This window comes from Mastigoproctus giganteus, chromosome 13 (assembly GCF_048544385.1).
Source record: "Mastigoproctus giganteus isolate SK-2022 chromosome 13, ASM4854438v1, whole genome shotgun sequence".
NCBI lineage: Eukaryota > Metazoa > Arthropoda > Arachnida > Uropygi > Thelyphonidae > Mastigoproctus > Mastigoproctus giganteus.
The window spans coordinates 173,274,997-173,291,368 of record NC_143587.1 but is presented as its reverse complement, the minus strand read 5'-3'; the positions used below and the strand labels follow the sequence as shown (position 1 = coordinate 173,291,368).

Sequence of the window (16,372 nt, the reverse complement as noted above, 5' to 3'; positions counted from 1 at the left end):
TTCGAAATTTTTTTTTTTATTATTATTATTATCTGTTTATTTCCATAAGGAAACCACCCCGGGACGGCAAAGTGCCAGGAGGGTGCAAGTACATATCAGGGTACAAGATACTACGTGCAGTGGGTTACATATACTGAACACGTAATCTCGTCCCGAAATATTATATACACATTTTATGTTTAATACATACAGTATTTACACATTTATGATTGTGTACAAACATTATACAGCTCATATATTTACAATTCATTAATAATTCCACATATAACTTACATATTAACATAACTGTTACAGAAGGTATATTTTTACAGTCAACAGATTATTATTGTTCTTAAAGCAGAAAGCTTCACTTTTATTCACAATTCTTTAGTACTTTGCGGCCGATTCATATTTCGGTAAGTCTGTACGAATCCTGGAAGATCTCTTTCCGGTATGTTGCATCCTCACACAGTTTTTCGGCATCTATCTGTAGTGAGTTAAATATTCTCGCTGCATTTGATGGGAAGAATCTTTGCAGGCTACTAAGATTGTTCAGGACTGAACGCAGTGGATTATTTAGTTCTCCGCAACGTCTAGCAGTGGCACGCGGTTTAACTAGAATATTATCCAGGACTGGAGCATCCACTCTGCCTGTGAGCATTTGTGCGAGAGTGTGTATGTTCCTGTTAATTGTCCGCTGCATCCAGGGTGTGATGTTAAGGTTTGAGTAGAGAATGACCCTTGAGATAGTAAAAGGGTGGCCAGCAACTCTGTTAAGCCATCGCAAGAACCAGTACTCGATCCCAAGGACGGACTTATAATGTGAATCTGGAGCTGAAGACCAGATTTGCGAGGCATACATTGCAATTGGCAGGACACACATTAAAATGTACTTGGTCGCTAGCTGAGGATCCCTAATTCCTACCAGTTCTTGCCTAGTAGCCCATAAAGCGGCGAATATTTTTGTCTTCATATGGGCGAAGTGTTGAGCAAAGGTGAGTCTGTCATCCCACTTAAGACCCAGGTCCAGGTGAGAGTGCACTTTTTCCACACTAGACCCGTTCACAGAGATTGAGATGTCATTTTTATTCTACTTGTAACTTATGGTCATTTGGGCAGACTTCTGTGCATTAATACGGAGCCCGATGCAATCTAGGTAGCTCTCAAATTCTCGGATTGTGCTATTTGCCATCTGGCAAATACTTTCTGCTGATTCATGGCCTTTGGAAGTGATGAAGAATTTTACATCGTCAGCATATGTTATAAAATTGTAGTACCGTGCAAGAAACGGCTCCAGGACGGCCGCGAAGAGAGTAGCCGAAAGAACTCCCCCTTGAGGCACTCCTTGCGAGATGGTAAAGCAAGATTGTAGCTTTTGGTGCTTAACAATAAGTTTCCTATGTTCTAGCAGGCTGGTTATTATAGTTAACAGATTTCCTCTTACATTAAAATAATTCTTCAAAATCGCAATGAGCGCTGGAATTGAGACGTTGTCGTAGGCTGCGGAGATATCCAAAAAAATAATATCAATTTGCTTTTTCTCATTTAGTGCTTTCTGCACGCGAAAAAGGGTTTCCAGTAAGTTTGTTATTGTAAAATCGGTCGTAAAAATTGTAAAAAAAATTTGTTATTTAAAAGATCGGTCGCACGATTTCGAAGGAGGGGAAGATCATCTCCTCAACCTTTGCTTTTAAACACTCACTTTTTTTTTTTTTTGAAAAGACGTATGGATGGTTTTAGATTTTCCCATCACGTATCGCCAAATCAAAGTCGTAAAGACAACATACGAAGAGTTTTCCAGTGCGAGATCTAGGTAGTTGAGTGATGCCTCGATGTCATGGGATGGTGAGCAGTACAAAGAGATGAGATATATCAAAGTGAGGCATACGTTACCTGAATATAGGTTGCATACTTCGTGCACAAGCCATGGATCAATAGGATGTCCAGCTCTTTATTCATTACTACAATGCAGGTTTTTGGGTCATCCAGGGTGAGCCACTGATCTGCATGACCGTTAACTGACTAGTAGAGATATAGCGAGGCCTGCAGTACACACGGGAAGTTGAAGGCTGAGGGCTAGAGGTTCTATTTGTGGAATTTGGAAACTGGAAGGAAGCTTTTTGGTGTTTATTCATCAGCGGTCCTTTGTCTTGCCTGGTGTACAGCTAACCGATAATCCGGACTTGCACTGTCCATCATAGAATGGCTGTGTTCCCTTTTCCTCCTTTTGCAGTTAGCACAACTAGGTGCCTCATCCTTATTGGGGCATTCAGCATGAATTGGCCACTATGAGTGCAGTATTCACAGGTGGGAGATATGTGCGAGCAATACTGGGTACTGTGTCCAAACCCTAAGTAGAGGAAGCCCTTGGTCAACACTGTGAATGGTCTGAACTGGTGTGCACTGCACCGCAGATAGATACGTTCCAAAGACATGACCGTCCTGAAGGGATTTGGAGTGAGTGTGATTACCTGACGCGAAGTAGAGATGGAGTTGGCTTTAGTGGTAAATCTAATGATAATTTGCTTTTTAACTTCTTCAAAAGAGAATTCTTGTGCCATGAGATTCTTGTGGAATAGATCATCCTGGAAGTCCTCGTTAATAGTATTTTTTTGGACATCGCATAATGGGATGGAGGGGTTAGTGTGCCTGGGTGGGCTTTCTGTTACTGTTGCATTTTGGATAGTTGGGGCAATTGTTATAGATTCCAGATCGTCCTTGAACACCCGTTTCAAGTAAAACACCCTTATTTAAACTTATTTAGACCATCGTGGGTTTCGGCGCTTTATTACTTTCAAATAACGCAATCTTCCTCCACGGCATGGCGCTCCATGTAACAAATTTACCATTTTATTAAAATACAAGAAAGATGAATAATTATGAATATTTTACGGCTTACTTGGCAGGCTGGTTAACTTTCCGTCTCCGTGATCGATCCTCCACTCCATAACAGGAACTGGCCAACCAGTTGCTTCGCACGAAAGAGCTACGTAACTTCCTGTTTTGTTGTAGACATCGTCAGGAGCAGAAACGATACTAGGTGCTGGAAAAAAAAAAAATTTAGATCAGGGTGGTTGTTATTAGCTTTTCACACGCTGACACCGTAGGCACAAATGGAGTCCACTTCACGAGTTGGGAATTCATTTTAAAGGGAATTCACAAACGGCACACACTCATAAAATTTGACAGAAATCTCTGCGCAACCCCAAAAACCAGACACGCGCATTCATTACCGCTAGGCGACACCGTAATTATTTAACAGATATCGTTGTAATAACTGGCTTAATGCCATAATCTACCCCAAAAATCTCAGAGATCCTTCAAACTGAAGTAATCCGTTTTTGGAACACCTCCCTCGAACTTCGACCAATCTCACAAATTCAACGCTCCGGCGGCACACGAGAATATTTGCCACAGACTGCTAAGCGCGGCCACGAATGTACGCTCAAATCGCGACAATTCAGGGCACACTCATATACGACATATACACTCCCGGCCCCTGGTCGTGCAGGCCAGGGTCTTGGGCGTGATCATAGACCACAGGCTATCATTTCTACCTCACCTATACCTTCGTGAAAAAACCAGGAAGTTTGCAGCCTCCATCATTAGAATTTCAAGAAATGAGTGAGGCCTGTCCGGGCGGACCCTGCTCCTCTAATATAAAGTGGTATTCCTTTCCATAGTCTCATTCGCGACCGGAGCTTGATTCCACAGAGTGGTAAACGTCAAAATGAAGCAAAAACTTAACTCAATCCAGAGGCCAATGCTACTAGCAACACATCGCATCTGCCGAACGGACTCTGCCATTAGACCTTTATGTAATATTTAGAGGATTATGCTTCAGGCTCAAAAAAGGAATATCTACCTCCATCATGGATAGAGACTTATCGGTGAATGATGATAATAAAAGGGAAAAAGCTCGATGCTTTAACGAGCTGATAAATGTCAGGCAAACAAGGATGTCTTTCCTACCGGATGTCTCCTTTGTGATGTCGAAGAAGGTTAGCTCATGGTTTACGATTAGTCTGGAAACATAACTTGTTACTGGGCATGGGTCCCTTTACTAAAAACTCTACTAGACGGTACTGATAAATACTGACCTTTGTTTCGGTGGAGCAAAAGAAAACTGGCAACATCTCCACGAACTAAGAAGACATTAGGAAGGTGTACGAAATGAAGTCCCATCCTTCAGCATAAATCGAGTTGACCAACTTGTTCTCACCCTACATCACTTGTCTGCACTCCAGGCTTTTGCAGCTGCTGCCTTTGGAAAGATATGCTTACAACTAATGCGGTATAGCAACAAGCAGCATTCAAAGATCAACATATTGACCTTTTCAGGCATATTATTATTCTATTTTATTTTTATTTTTTTATTTATTTTTTTTCCCTTTCCTCACCTCTCTCTTTTTCCCCCCCTTCTTTTTATTTTTATTTTTTTTTTATTTTTCTTTCTTCTCTGAAAACCTGCACCACGGGTGAATGTTTGTGTTTTTTTATTTTTCTGCTGAAGTCCCTCTGGAATGGGCCCCAGAGTTTCCTGGCCCACCTGTTGGCAACACCAGGTGGATCAGAGTCTCTTTTGAGACGTTACGTGATATACTGGGACTGGCCCACCTTCCCGTGGTGTGGACGAGTACCCAGAATCATCTGTCCAGGTAACTGATGCTTCTGAGTAGACAAGAGGCCAGAACAGAAAAACAGAACACACCAACCTACGTCACACACATCTGGCCCGTTTGTAGTTTTTTTTTTTTTTTTTCCTTGCAAAAACAGCATTTTTTTTTCATTCATTTATTAATTACACACAATATAGTCTCAACATTATGTACATAAAAGTATATACATGATTTATATACAAGATATATTTACATATAATTATATGCTCTGACAAACATTAAACTCTCGTGTGTGTGTGTGTGCAAGTGTGTCCTTATTCAGGGTAGCTCCCAGGCATAAGCCCAAATCTACCTTGAGAACTTGGGAATATCTAGTCTTTACAAAGCAGCCCTTAAAAAGTATGTTAAATTACTTGAGTCTGATTTTACTGTAGCGCAATTCGCACTTGAAATCCCGCACACACTGGAGGTAGTGCAATACCAGTGAGTGCCAGCAATCCCGCGCCCCGGGTTGCCCATACCAGGGAGCCAGCAGGGAAAAAAAAAAAATAAAAAAAATAATAAAAAAAAAAAAAAATATATATATATATCCAATATTTTTAATTAAATAAAATAAAACATAAGCCAGTAGTATGGCAAAAACTGTAGAGCGAAAATTAACATAAAAATAACCCAAATAAACAATCGAACGAAAAAAAGAATAGATATAAATAGTAGCCCAGAAACCCTTGTATAATTTCGATATTTAAATCCAATTAACAAAAACTATACAAATTTTAGGATAATGCCAATTATTTATTAATTTAGCGGTACCCCCCCGAGAGGTACCAGTTCCGAAAGACGTGAAATATCACCAAAAGAGGGTTAAAGGAACTACCAAATTGGATTTAAATATCGAAATTATACAAGGGTTTCTGGGCTACTATTTATATCTATTCTTTTTTTCGTTCGATTGTTTATTTGGGTTATTTTTATGTTAATTTTCGCTCTACAGTTTTTGCCATACTACTGGCTTATGTTTTATTTTATTTAATTAAAAATATTGGATGTATTTCAGCTTCATATGGAGGAATTGCATGTTGCTGCCTCTAATGAATTCTTAAGGATTTATTTATTTATTCATTTCATTATGATTTAACTTTAATTAATATAATTCAATGATAGTATTTTTTGCCTTTAGCCAGCGGGTGGTTGGTTGGTGGAACAGACTTCCATCCCTTGTGGTGGAGGTTGATAGCCTAAATAAGTTTAAGGCTCAGCTGGACAGGTATTTTGAACGAACAGAGGGGTGAAGTGGAAGTGGGTTTTTTTTTGGCTGATGCTACATAAGCTTGCTTTCTTGCATCAAATGCCTCTACTAATGCTAATGCTAATATATATATATATATATATATAATAAAACAACAATAATATTCAATAGTCTGGATGGCACAACTATAAACTTCAAAAATCACAGTTCAACTTAATATTTCCTCAGTTGCTGTTTCACATGCACTGGAACCTCCAAAACCAATAACCGTACTATCTAGCAATCTCCAACTGTACGCCATGGATAATAGACCCTTTAGACCACCAGACCCGACGCAATGAATCTGATCCAGCACGGCAGAATCCAGAATGGAGTATTCATGATCGCAGCACAAAAGACAACTAACCAGAGCACCAGACCCAACACCATGAATCAGGTCCAGCACCCCAGCTGTAGAAACAAATAATGAAACTCCATGAAGACAATTAAGACACTAGGTTTGCCTCTCAAGAAAGGCTCTGAGAACAGTTCTTCTTGCAAAAACAGCAAAGTTCAAAGTATTTTATTATTTTTTATTTTTTGGCGGGCTCCAGGGTTTCCCCTATTCGCCGCGTCTGCAAAAACAGCAGCTGAAAACTCCTGAAATAAATTAAAACAGTCACGATTTGCAATAAGCAAATGTACTGTATCAAATGATAAGTCAGGAATATGCGCCATCAAAATCCGCCTTTGGTCTTCATACTCCCCACATAAAAAAATTACATGCATCCAATTCTCCTGCTCGCCACATGTACAGAAAGGATCTGTCTCCAACCCTCTCTCATATAATTTGGCCCTAAGTGAGCCGTATCCTGTTAACAAATAAGAAGTGTACATAGAAGGTGTAAACCAAGATGCCACGGTTTTTGCCAATGTATAGTTCACCTGGGGAATATATTTCCTCGTCACAGCTCCAACATCACCACTTTCCCATCTGGTCTGCCATGAATCCATTAATTTGTTCCATATTCGTTGTTTTTCTTCTTTAATATTATTCTCCAAATCGATTGTAATATCCATAAACGTTATTGATGTACCCTTTTTCAATTTGTACAAAAACCCTCTGTAGACAATAAATAAATCCAATGGCATGGTACCAGCAATTACATGTAGGGCGTTTGTAGACGCTGTTCTAGGTACTTTCAATAAAGTTAATAACATAGAGCGCTGAAGCGATAAAAGTTTCGATCGAATCCTAGTTTTAGTTACCACAGAAAACCAAATAACAGCCGCATATGCCACTATCTGGAGAAAAATAGTCTTATAATACAATGACAACACTCTCTTATTCAATCCCCACTCCTTACCAGAAATCCTAGCAATGGAGCCTGTAAAGTGTCTTACTTTTACATTTAGGTGTGAAACATGTGGGAAAAAGGAAAGTTTGTCATCTATGATTAATCCCAAATACTTAGTTTTAGCAACATAAGGAATTTGAACTCCACCTAAAAGAACTCTTGGAGGTCTGCCGTAATCAAATTGTTTCTTAAAAACCACAAAACAGGTCTTACTTGCAGAGATCTTCAATTTGTTCAAATTGGCCCACTCCATTAAATCATCTAAAACTGACTGTATTTTTCTTTCCAGTATAAGTCTGGAGCGCCCAGAAACTCCAATCACAAGGTCATCAGCATAAGCTATCTTAGCAAACTCTGTACTCTCCTTAACAAGCCACTGATCTAAAACTGCATTCCAAAAGAGAGGTCCCAAAACCGAACCTTGAGGACAGCCTCTCGAGACACTGGCACTATATGACAGATGACGTGCACGCACAGTAGTAAATCTGTCCTGAAAGTATGACCTTATAGTGTTAAATATGTAACTATTACACTCTGCTAGCACTAGAGATCGAAGGGCACTTTCCCACCATACCAAATCAAATGCTCCTTCGAAGTCTATAAAGACCATAAGAACATATTTCTCAGAAGAATCCTTGATGTAATTTAAAAGAGATGTTATGGCGTCCTCTGTAGAGTGCCCCTTCTTAAATCCATGCTGATCAGCAGAACACAGATGCTTATCCTCTAACATCGCAGAAATTCTGGGAGCAAGTAACCTTTCATAAACGTTACCCATGTTCGCCAAGAGAGAAATTGGTCTGTATGCTCTCGGATCAGTCCTGGGCTTACCAGGCTTATGCAATATCTTTAGCAGTGCCATCTTCCACGGTCTTGGAAAAGTACCTTCAGTGAAACATTTATTAAACAAATTTAACATAATTTGAGGAAAGTAATCATAAAACTTAATGATTACTTGATTTTCAATTAAGTCCAAACCTGGACATTTCTTAACGTTCAATTTAGCTACTGCTGCACCCAACTCCACCAAACTGAAGACTTCAGCTTCAGCGTCACCTGCTCCTGTAAACTCAGAGTTCATCCGGCGTATCTCCGTTTGTTCAGGTGAATCATCTTGAGGAAAATCCTGAGGAAATAGTCTTCTAACAATCGTTTCCAAAGTAGAAAACCAATCCAATGTCTCATCATTATTGTTCAATACAGTGTTGTATATTTCTCCACAAAGCAACTTATTACGAGAAATTTTATACACGAGACCCCAGGGATCTCTGTTACCAACTTCATTAACCAAATTTTGCCAACAAGTTCTCTTGCTCTCAGCAATAGCCTTATGAAAAGCCTTTCTTCTCTCTTTATAGGCATTTTTAAATGATTCCACGTCAACACTAGAGAGATGTCTATTTCTTTGGTATACTTTCCAAGCCTGGCATACCTGAGACCTCAGAGCAGACAAAGCAGGAGTCCACCACGGCACAGACAACTTTTTAGTCCTTTTTCTCCTCCTGGAGTGCACACAAGCCTGGAAAATATGATACTGTACATAGTTTACATATTCATAAGCTGTCATATCATTTAAACTCTCTCCAGGTATCTCACAATTATCACTATCGAAAACTGAAGTCAAATAATTTTTAAAATTGTTCCAGTTAACACGGTCCATAGAAAATCTAGACAGATCACTCGTAGCGAAGCTCTTTTCCCTTACTTCGAAACAGAGATCAAATGAAATTGCACGGTGATCACTATTTACTAAACCAGAATTGACTTCCCAATTCAAAATAGAATCGCACATACGAAGAGATGTCACAGTTACGTCAATATTAGACTCTCCATTTACAGATTAAAAGGTGAACGGCTTATTTGGAAGGTTTTGAACAACAAGATTATGAGATAATAAGAGGTCTTCAAATTGGTTCCCTCTCACATCAGTATATCCACTGTGCCAAAAATGTGATTTTGCATTAAAATCAGCAGTCACAATGAGATTATGGGATGCATATCTTAAACAAATATTTTACAAATTATGAAGCGCTATCTGAATATTTTCCATCGGAAAATATTCAGATAGCGCTTCATACAGTGACACCAGGCAGAAAGAAGAAACTTGTGAAGACGAGGCGGAGTCGAACGAATGTTCTAGATGCCGCCCATTACATATCCATGTATACACTCCCGCCGAAAAGTTTGGGATCACGTTTCATTTTTCTTAAGTGTCAAAGATTTTTTTTTTTATTAAATGGGACCAACTTTTTTTGTTTGAATAAATAAATCTTTATTTGTCCTACCAAAATAAAGAAAGCCACTTGGTGAGGGACAAATTCCCTTCACGCAGTACATGCCAGGGGATGTACATTTAATTCAATATAAACGAATAGAGTGACTGCATTTACGCTGCATTTCTGTGTAGAGTCCTGGAAGTTAACGTACAAATTGCTCAGAATAACAACACCACCACCACTGAACACTGTACACCCACGTAGTACACTTGTTCACATAAGCACACCATTAACTGCACACAATTGTTCAAAAAACGCAAGCACCTGTTAGGCGACAGCGAACTATATCGCGGTTTTGTTTTGTTTTTTTTTTTTTTATACTTTGGATCTTCCACTACCTTTCGAGATCTGTTCCAATTTGAGATAAGCTGTGGATTGATTCCAACGTCCTGGCTGATATGAACCTATCGGCCATTTTCAGTCTGTTCGTCTTCATCCTCAGAGATTTCGTGCCTCTTAAGACAGAGGGTGGGATGTGCCACTCAATTCTGCCAGAGCACGGTGAGGATATCACGCCCGTCATCGTCTCACTTGAAGTTATGAGTGGTTTCCAGGCAATGATGTTGGACAAACGTTGTAGTTTCGGTTGTTCTGCAAGCTGCATGCTCCTTAACTGATGGGGAGATGGTGCTTGTTGTTGGCCCACTCCAGCAGCCAGAATTCAGTCGCATATATTCTCGTAATGTGGGTGGGGGTGGCCGAAGACCACAATTCAGCCCCGTACAATATGGCCGAATATACCGTTGTTCTCATGTATTGTGCGGTTGTCGCAGGTTATCTTACGTGCAAAAGGTGTTGATTAGATGTCCAACATTGATAGTTCATCCTCTTTACAAGCAAGTCAATATGCGAGATGAACGTAAGTTTGGTATCATATATTATTCCCAGATCTCTATGAGTGGTGACAATTGGGATTGGCATTCCACTTAGTTTTGGATGTACGAGAGTTGGTGATTTTTTGAGAGTACACCATCATTACAGTCTTTTTGCGGATTTAGGGCCAGGCCAAATTTATGGAAGTATACGAATAGCTCCATATGCTTATGATTGATCTGGTCACACAACGCAGGCGCCTCCGTAGCCAGGTGGGCAGGAGCAGCAGTGCGTAGCACACGCTTCTCGATTAGACCGGGGTTCGAGCCCGTCACCACTAAATACGGAGGATGCGGAAAGGTCAGGGAATGACCACCGCATATCCCGGAGCAATATGGCCTTAGTTGCTAATGCTCCTAAAAATCAAATAACAACAACGTCACACAACGCACCATTAGACATGGGCGGTTGGATGGTCGTTAAGATCTTAATGTCATCTGCGTACGTGTATACATCGTCCCTGCCCTTGCAGAACAGGATCATATAGAAGAGTCCGGATAAGACGCCACTCTGTGGCACTCCCGCATGAACTGATCGTTGGAGGATCTGACTGTCTGTAGGAAATAAGTTGGGACTGCAGGAACTTCAGCAAATTTCCTTTTATTTGGAAGGGGTGTTGCAGATCGAGTAGGACATGTACATTGATACTATTGAAGGCGGCCTTTATACGAATTTATTATTGCAACTTCATTTCCGGCTTGGAAAGCGTTCAGTATCGCGGTTTGCACTGTAAGGAAGTTCGCAATTGTTAATCTATTAGATGAATTTGTTGAGGCTGACTGGCCAGGATCTGATCCATCAACCAATTGTTATTAAAATGTTTTCTATTATGTATAAAAATCAAAAATTGAAATAATACTTAATCAAGTTCTAGAATATTTGAGCATACTCCGTAAAGCTGTAGAAGATTCCTAACTGTGATAAAACATCTTATAGATTATTCTAGAAAGTGGGAGTATTCTTTCAATATTATAATAGGTCTCCGTAGCCGAGTGGGCGGGAGTGCAATAGCACACGCTCTTTGAGTAGACCGGGGTTCAAGCCCCTGACTACTGAATACGGTCGAGCTGCCAACCCGCACTGGACCAGCGTGGCAGATTATGGTCGATTTCCCTCAGCATGAATCGTTGAGGAGGCTTCCATCCTGCAGTGGGTTGATAATGGCTGCACTTTACCTTTTTTTTTTTTTTTATTATAATAGAAGATTACGGGTGGTTCTGGAGTGTTTTGCAATAACATAAATTGCAAAACATTCTAGAATCATGTACAATGTAGAGAGTGTTGCAATAATCTAAATTGAGAGCCGGTACTTATAAAGTCGGACCCCCGTCATTCACAGTGTTTTGGTGTTAGTTTTGTGTGTTTTGTGATAAACATGGCAAGAAATAAGCATCCGAGTTTAGTAAAAAAAGAAGTCCTCTTTATTACTACGTACAAAGAAAGTTATTCCGCGAGAAGTCTTGGCAAAATACCTAATAGGTGTTTTATTTAAAGGAGTACAAACTGCCATTCGATGATTCAAGGAAACTGCAAATTCAAAGGATAAACTACGATCACGACGACTGCGCGTAACACGGAAGCACAAGATAAGACCAGAACACGGATTTCTAAACGCGGTCGACGATTTACTGACAATCGAGCTGAGTTCACTCGGAAAAAGAGCAACTCCCGTGTCCCAATCCATTTCGTCTTAAACAAACAGGACTTTGTGGTCGTCTAGCGGTGCGAAAACCATTATTAAAACCGGAAAATGAAAGGAACCGGAAAATGTGGCACCATTTTTTATTCGTTCCATTGTCTCAGATAAAGTCTACGCTTGGGTGGAAGCGTACAGTCGGTGTGAGACGATCAACTGAAGAAAGAGTGGTGCCTCATTGTTCAGTGCCCACAGTGAAGCACGGTGGTGGGTCCATCGTGATCTGGGGTTGCTTCTTTTTTTCTGGAGGGAGTGATATCGTCAGAATTGAAGGAATTTTAAGAAAAGAAGGTTATAAAAACGTCCTTCATCATAACGCACAATCCTCCTGGGCTTCGACTTTGTGGAAGAAACTTTATATTACAAGACAGTGGCCTCAAGCAGAGCTCAGAGCCGTGCAGTGACTTTTTACTAAACAACGGGAGGAGGAATTATAATTATGGTGTGGCCAACCCGCTTGTCCGATTAAATTCAATAGAGCTTTTATGGGATCATCTGGCCCGTCAAATCCGTGAAGTGTGCCCATTTTCGCACAATTTATGTGGAACTTTGCAGATTGCTTGGAATAATGTTTCGTCCAAACTCTATTATAAAATCAACGCCAGCAATCAGGAATGCCAGCGACATCTTGTGTAATAGAAATTTCGCGGAGGTTATTTTGACGAAAATTCAGAATATTTGTTGTTTTAGTCGTTCGTAATCGGATAAACCTCGAATTTAAGCTACATTTCACACAATTGACGCTTTCCTTTTAGTGTCTTAAAAATATCTTTCAGTTTTTCAGGACTGTTTTTCCAAAGATAAATTCTCCCTTTGGAGTACACGGTGACTACTTTGAACAGAAAGAGGGTACTCCTTCCTCGATTCTCGAAACAACACCGGAAATGGGACTCTGCATAACCTTCATACCGTCAGTACAGACGTCAATGCACTTCTTCCACGAGCGCAAAAAAAAAACTTAATATTTTCAAAAATATCAGCTCTTGTTGAGCTGGTTTTCAAATGGTCACAGATAAGAACGACTTCACGCAGCTCACCATTCATGTGAGTATCGAACAAATACTAAGAGCGCAGTCAGACTACTGACATCGGTGCTCTCATCGAGTTGCGAGGTAAAATAAGGCGACAACTGAAGTTGTCGAAGAAACTTCAGTTGTCGAAAGAAACTTCAGTCTACGAATGCTTTCATTAAGAATATTTGCCCCACAAGCGACGGCCTAACGTTGCCGAGTGGTGAGGAGCGAGAAGGCAGTAACACGCGCTCTTTGTGGGGCTGGGGTTCAAGCCCGTGACTGAAAAATACGATTAGCGTTTGTATCGATTTGTTGCAAAGTCTAGTGACGAGTGGTCGTGCCCGAGTATAAACAAGAACGTCTTTTTATAATTCTTCTTTTTTCTAGCGTCGCGGCATTTTTGCGCCCCCCAATATTATTGTCTCGCGCAGGGGTTAATGGCATTATCAGCGGTGGTGTGTGGGACAAGCAATGCGACAACTCACTTTCAGCGAGGCTTCTAATAATTATTTTTTACGATTTTTCTAACGAAGTGTTTCTTGCGTAAGACCTCTTTTTCTTATGTAATTCTTCTTACGTAATACCTCTTTTCGTTATGTAATTCTTCGTTGATTTCGTTGAAATCCGTTGATTTCTCGATGATTTGTTTCGAAATGTGGCGCCAGTGGAGAGGGTTTCATACATTTATTGCTGAGTTCACATATCACAAAGAGAGATTTGATTCTGCAATAATAGAAGAATAATTCATTTTGATAACGTCGGTTTTTTTTTGGTTCTTGTCTGGAGCTGATTTGCTCGTAAACGGACTCGGTGAATGTGATGATTACACGCGCGCGCCACTTGGTCTGGCATACTGAAGCGTTGTCGACTGGTCTTCGCATCTTTTGTCAGGTTTCGTCTCTGCTCTGCGCATCCGCATTTCGAAGAGCGAAAATAGCTTAAACGCGGCTCAATGCTCTCTTCGAAGATGTATTGCGAAATTTGGCTGATTTCATTTATTTGCGATGTCCTACAGTTTATTGAGTTCCGAGAAAACTAAATCAAAAGTGCAATCTGTCATTTTTGTGTCGTTCCGCAGTTGTGTGCTGCAGTGGACGAAAAGATGTCGTTGACTACGTTGATAAAAGTTCACTTGGTAACAAATGTACGGCAGCCCCATTCCCCTGTAGAGCTGTTCGTAATACTCTTCTATTGCATCTGCAGGTGAGGGGCGAAAGTGGGTGTTACAGTAATTATTCACTGGCGAGTCCTTTGCTTACAAAATTAGTGAACGTTATAATTTGGATAGATATTTTAGTGCATCAAACTGACAACTGAGATGAAGTACCTTGCGGTAATTCTCGACCCCAAGCTCACGTTTTACCCGCATATAGACTACCTTCATGGCAAAGTCAGGAACTACACGGCAATGGTAGTGAGGATCAGCAGGTCTGACTGGGGCTTAATATACTTGATTTTATTATCCTTGTACAGGATACCTAGCCACCAGAGAGCAGTCATCACCTAGGATAACTGCTACCTGATGCTCGTCCTTATGAACGTGGAGAAAGCAAATTCAAAAGGCGAACTGTACTGTCTGTGCTGACCGCACAAAATTCCCGCACCCTCTGGTGGAAGTGCTAGACCAGAGAGCGCTGGGGTAATTCTCGATCCCAAGCTCACGTTTTACCCGCATATAGACTACCTTCATCGCAATGTCAGGAAGTACACGGCAATGGTAGTGAGGATTAGCAGGTCTGACTGAGGCCTAAATCGCCGCTCACTGCAAATACTATACAAAGCTGTATTCATTCCCACTATAACCTACTGTGCAGGTGTCTGGTACCATCGTGCACTCATTATTCGTAACCAAAGGAAGCTCACCTCCATCCAGCGTAATATCCTTCTCACTATCACCCGTGCCTGCTGCACAGTAAGCAACCCAGCGCTCCAAGTCTTGGCAGGAGTTCTCCCTCTGGACCTGCAGATAATTCGCAAAAGCGTGCACTACCGGCTCGCAAAGGGACTCCCTACCGTCATCCTAGATTTCACTACAAACCCAGCAAGCACCACCAAAGAATAAAAAAAGCGCCTTGCAGTCTACCTTCTTAACGCCTGGCAAAACAGATGGAATACCACCCCCAAAGGTTCCATCACTTAAAAATTCTTACCTGAAATAGCCCAGATCTACCCTAAAGCTCCAGCATGGTACAGCCCAGGATTATATACCACTTTCCTGATTACAGGCCATGGATCCATAAATCACAAACTTGCCTTTATGAACATCGTGGATGACCCTCGCTGTCTTTGTGGTGATAACGAAGACTGCGATCACCTATTCTATGTTTGCCCGCTCTACGAGGACCTGCGAACGTTGCTCATATCATGCCTTGCCTCGAGGAAATGAACATTTTCTGATCAATGAGGAAGACCAGTACCACGCTTTCTCTGCCTTCGCCCATGATCTCTTCACCAGAAGAAGATCACTGGTGCAACATCCTGGAACTGATGCACATCAGGTACCTCAGGGCACACATGCTGGGCCAATCATGTTCAACATCTATATAAATGACATATTCGAAGTAATTAAGAACTCCTTCATAAAAATTTATGCAGATGATATAATCTTATATACAATAGGAAAGAACCCAACAAAAATGGCGAATGATTTACAACAGGACGCAATACATTTACAAACTTGGTTGCACGATAATAAATTAGCACTCAGCTTTGAAAAAACAAAATTTTTGGTAATAAGACCTCCTCATCAAACCTTGGACATTCAACCCTCTATCAAATTGCACAAACGTGATTGCCTACACGATCAGAATTTCAAGAATTGCAAATGTCTGACTGTGGAAGAAGTCTCAAATCATTGTTACCTTGGGTTATGGATTGACTACAGTCTAAGTTGGGTAATGCATATAACAAACTTGTACAAAAAAATGAGATTTTATGTGTACTTTTTCTACTACAGAGAATAAGTTAAATCTTAGAACAAAAGTTACCTTATTTTATGCATTAGTGGACTCCCAACTCAATTATTTAGTAAATATATGGGCACGAGCAAATAAAACAAGGGCAATAAGAGAAATAAGGGCAATAAGCAACTTAATGAATAGGATTCTGAAACTTTTAATGGGGACGAACTCTTGGAATGACCTGAACAAGAGAAGGCAATTTTTGTTGAAACATAAAATACTGTATCCAGTTCAAAAACTGAAGTTAAATCTATTCTTAAAAAATTGTAACACTATTTTTGAAGAGTCGAATCTGCAAAGAAATGTCTCACAAAATTTAAGGAACCCAAAAGCAATTACTTTGCCTCACCCTAGGATACTAAATAGATTT

At 40.5% G+C, this 16,372-nt stretch overlaps 1 protein-coding gene across 1 annotated transcript in view; it reads right to left on the bottom strand.

Moving 5' to 3' along the window:
* LOC150076617 (insulin-like growth factor-binding protein-related protein 1) overlaps positions 1-16,372 on the bottom strand; it is a 115,453-nt gene that overhangs the window by 42,362 nt on the left and 56,719 nt on the right. Inside the window, exon 2 of the mRNA XM_090387147.1 lies at positions 2,879-3,022. Coding sequence (XP_090243273.1) covers positions 2,879-3,022 — 144 coding nt within the window. The remainder of the gene's footprint in view (positions 1-2,878; positions 3,023-16,372) is intronic.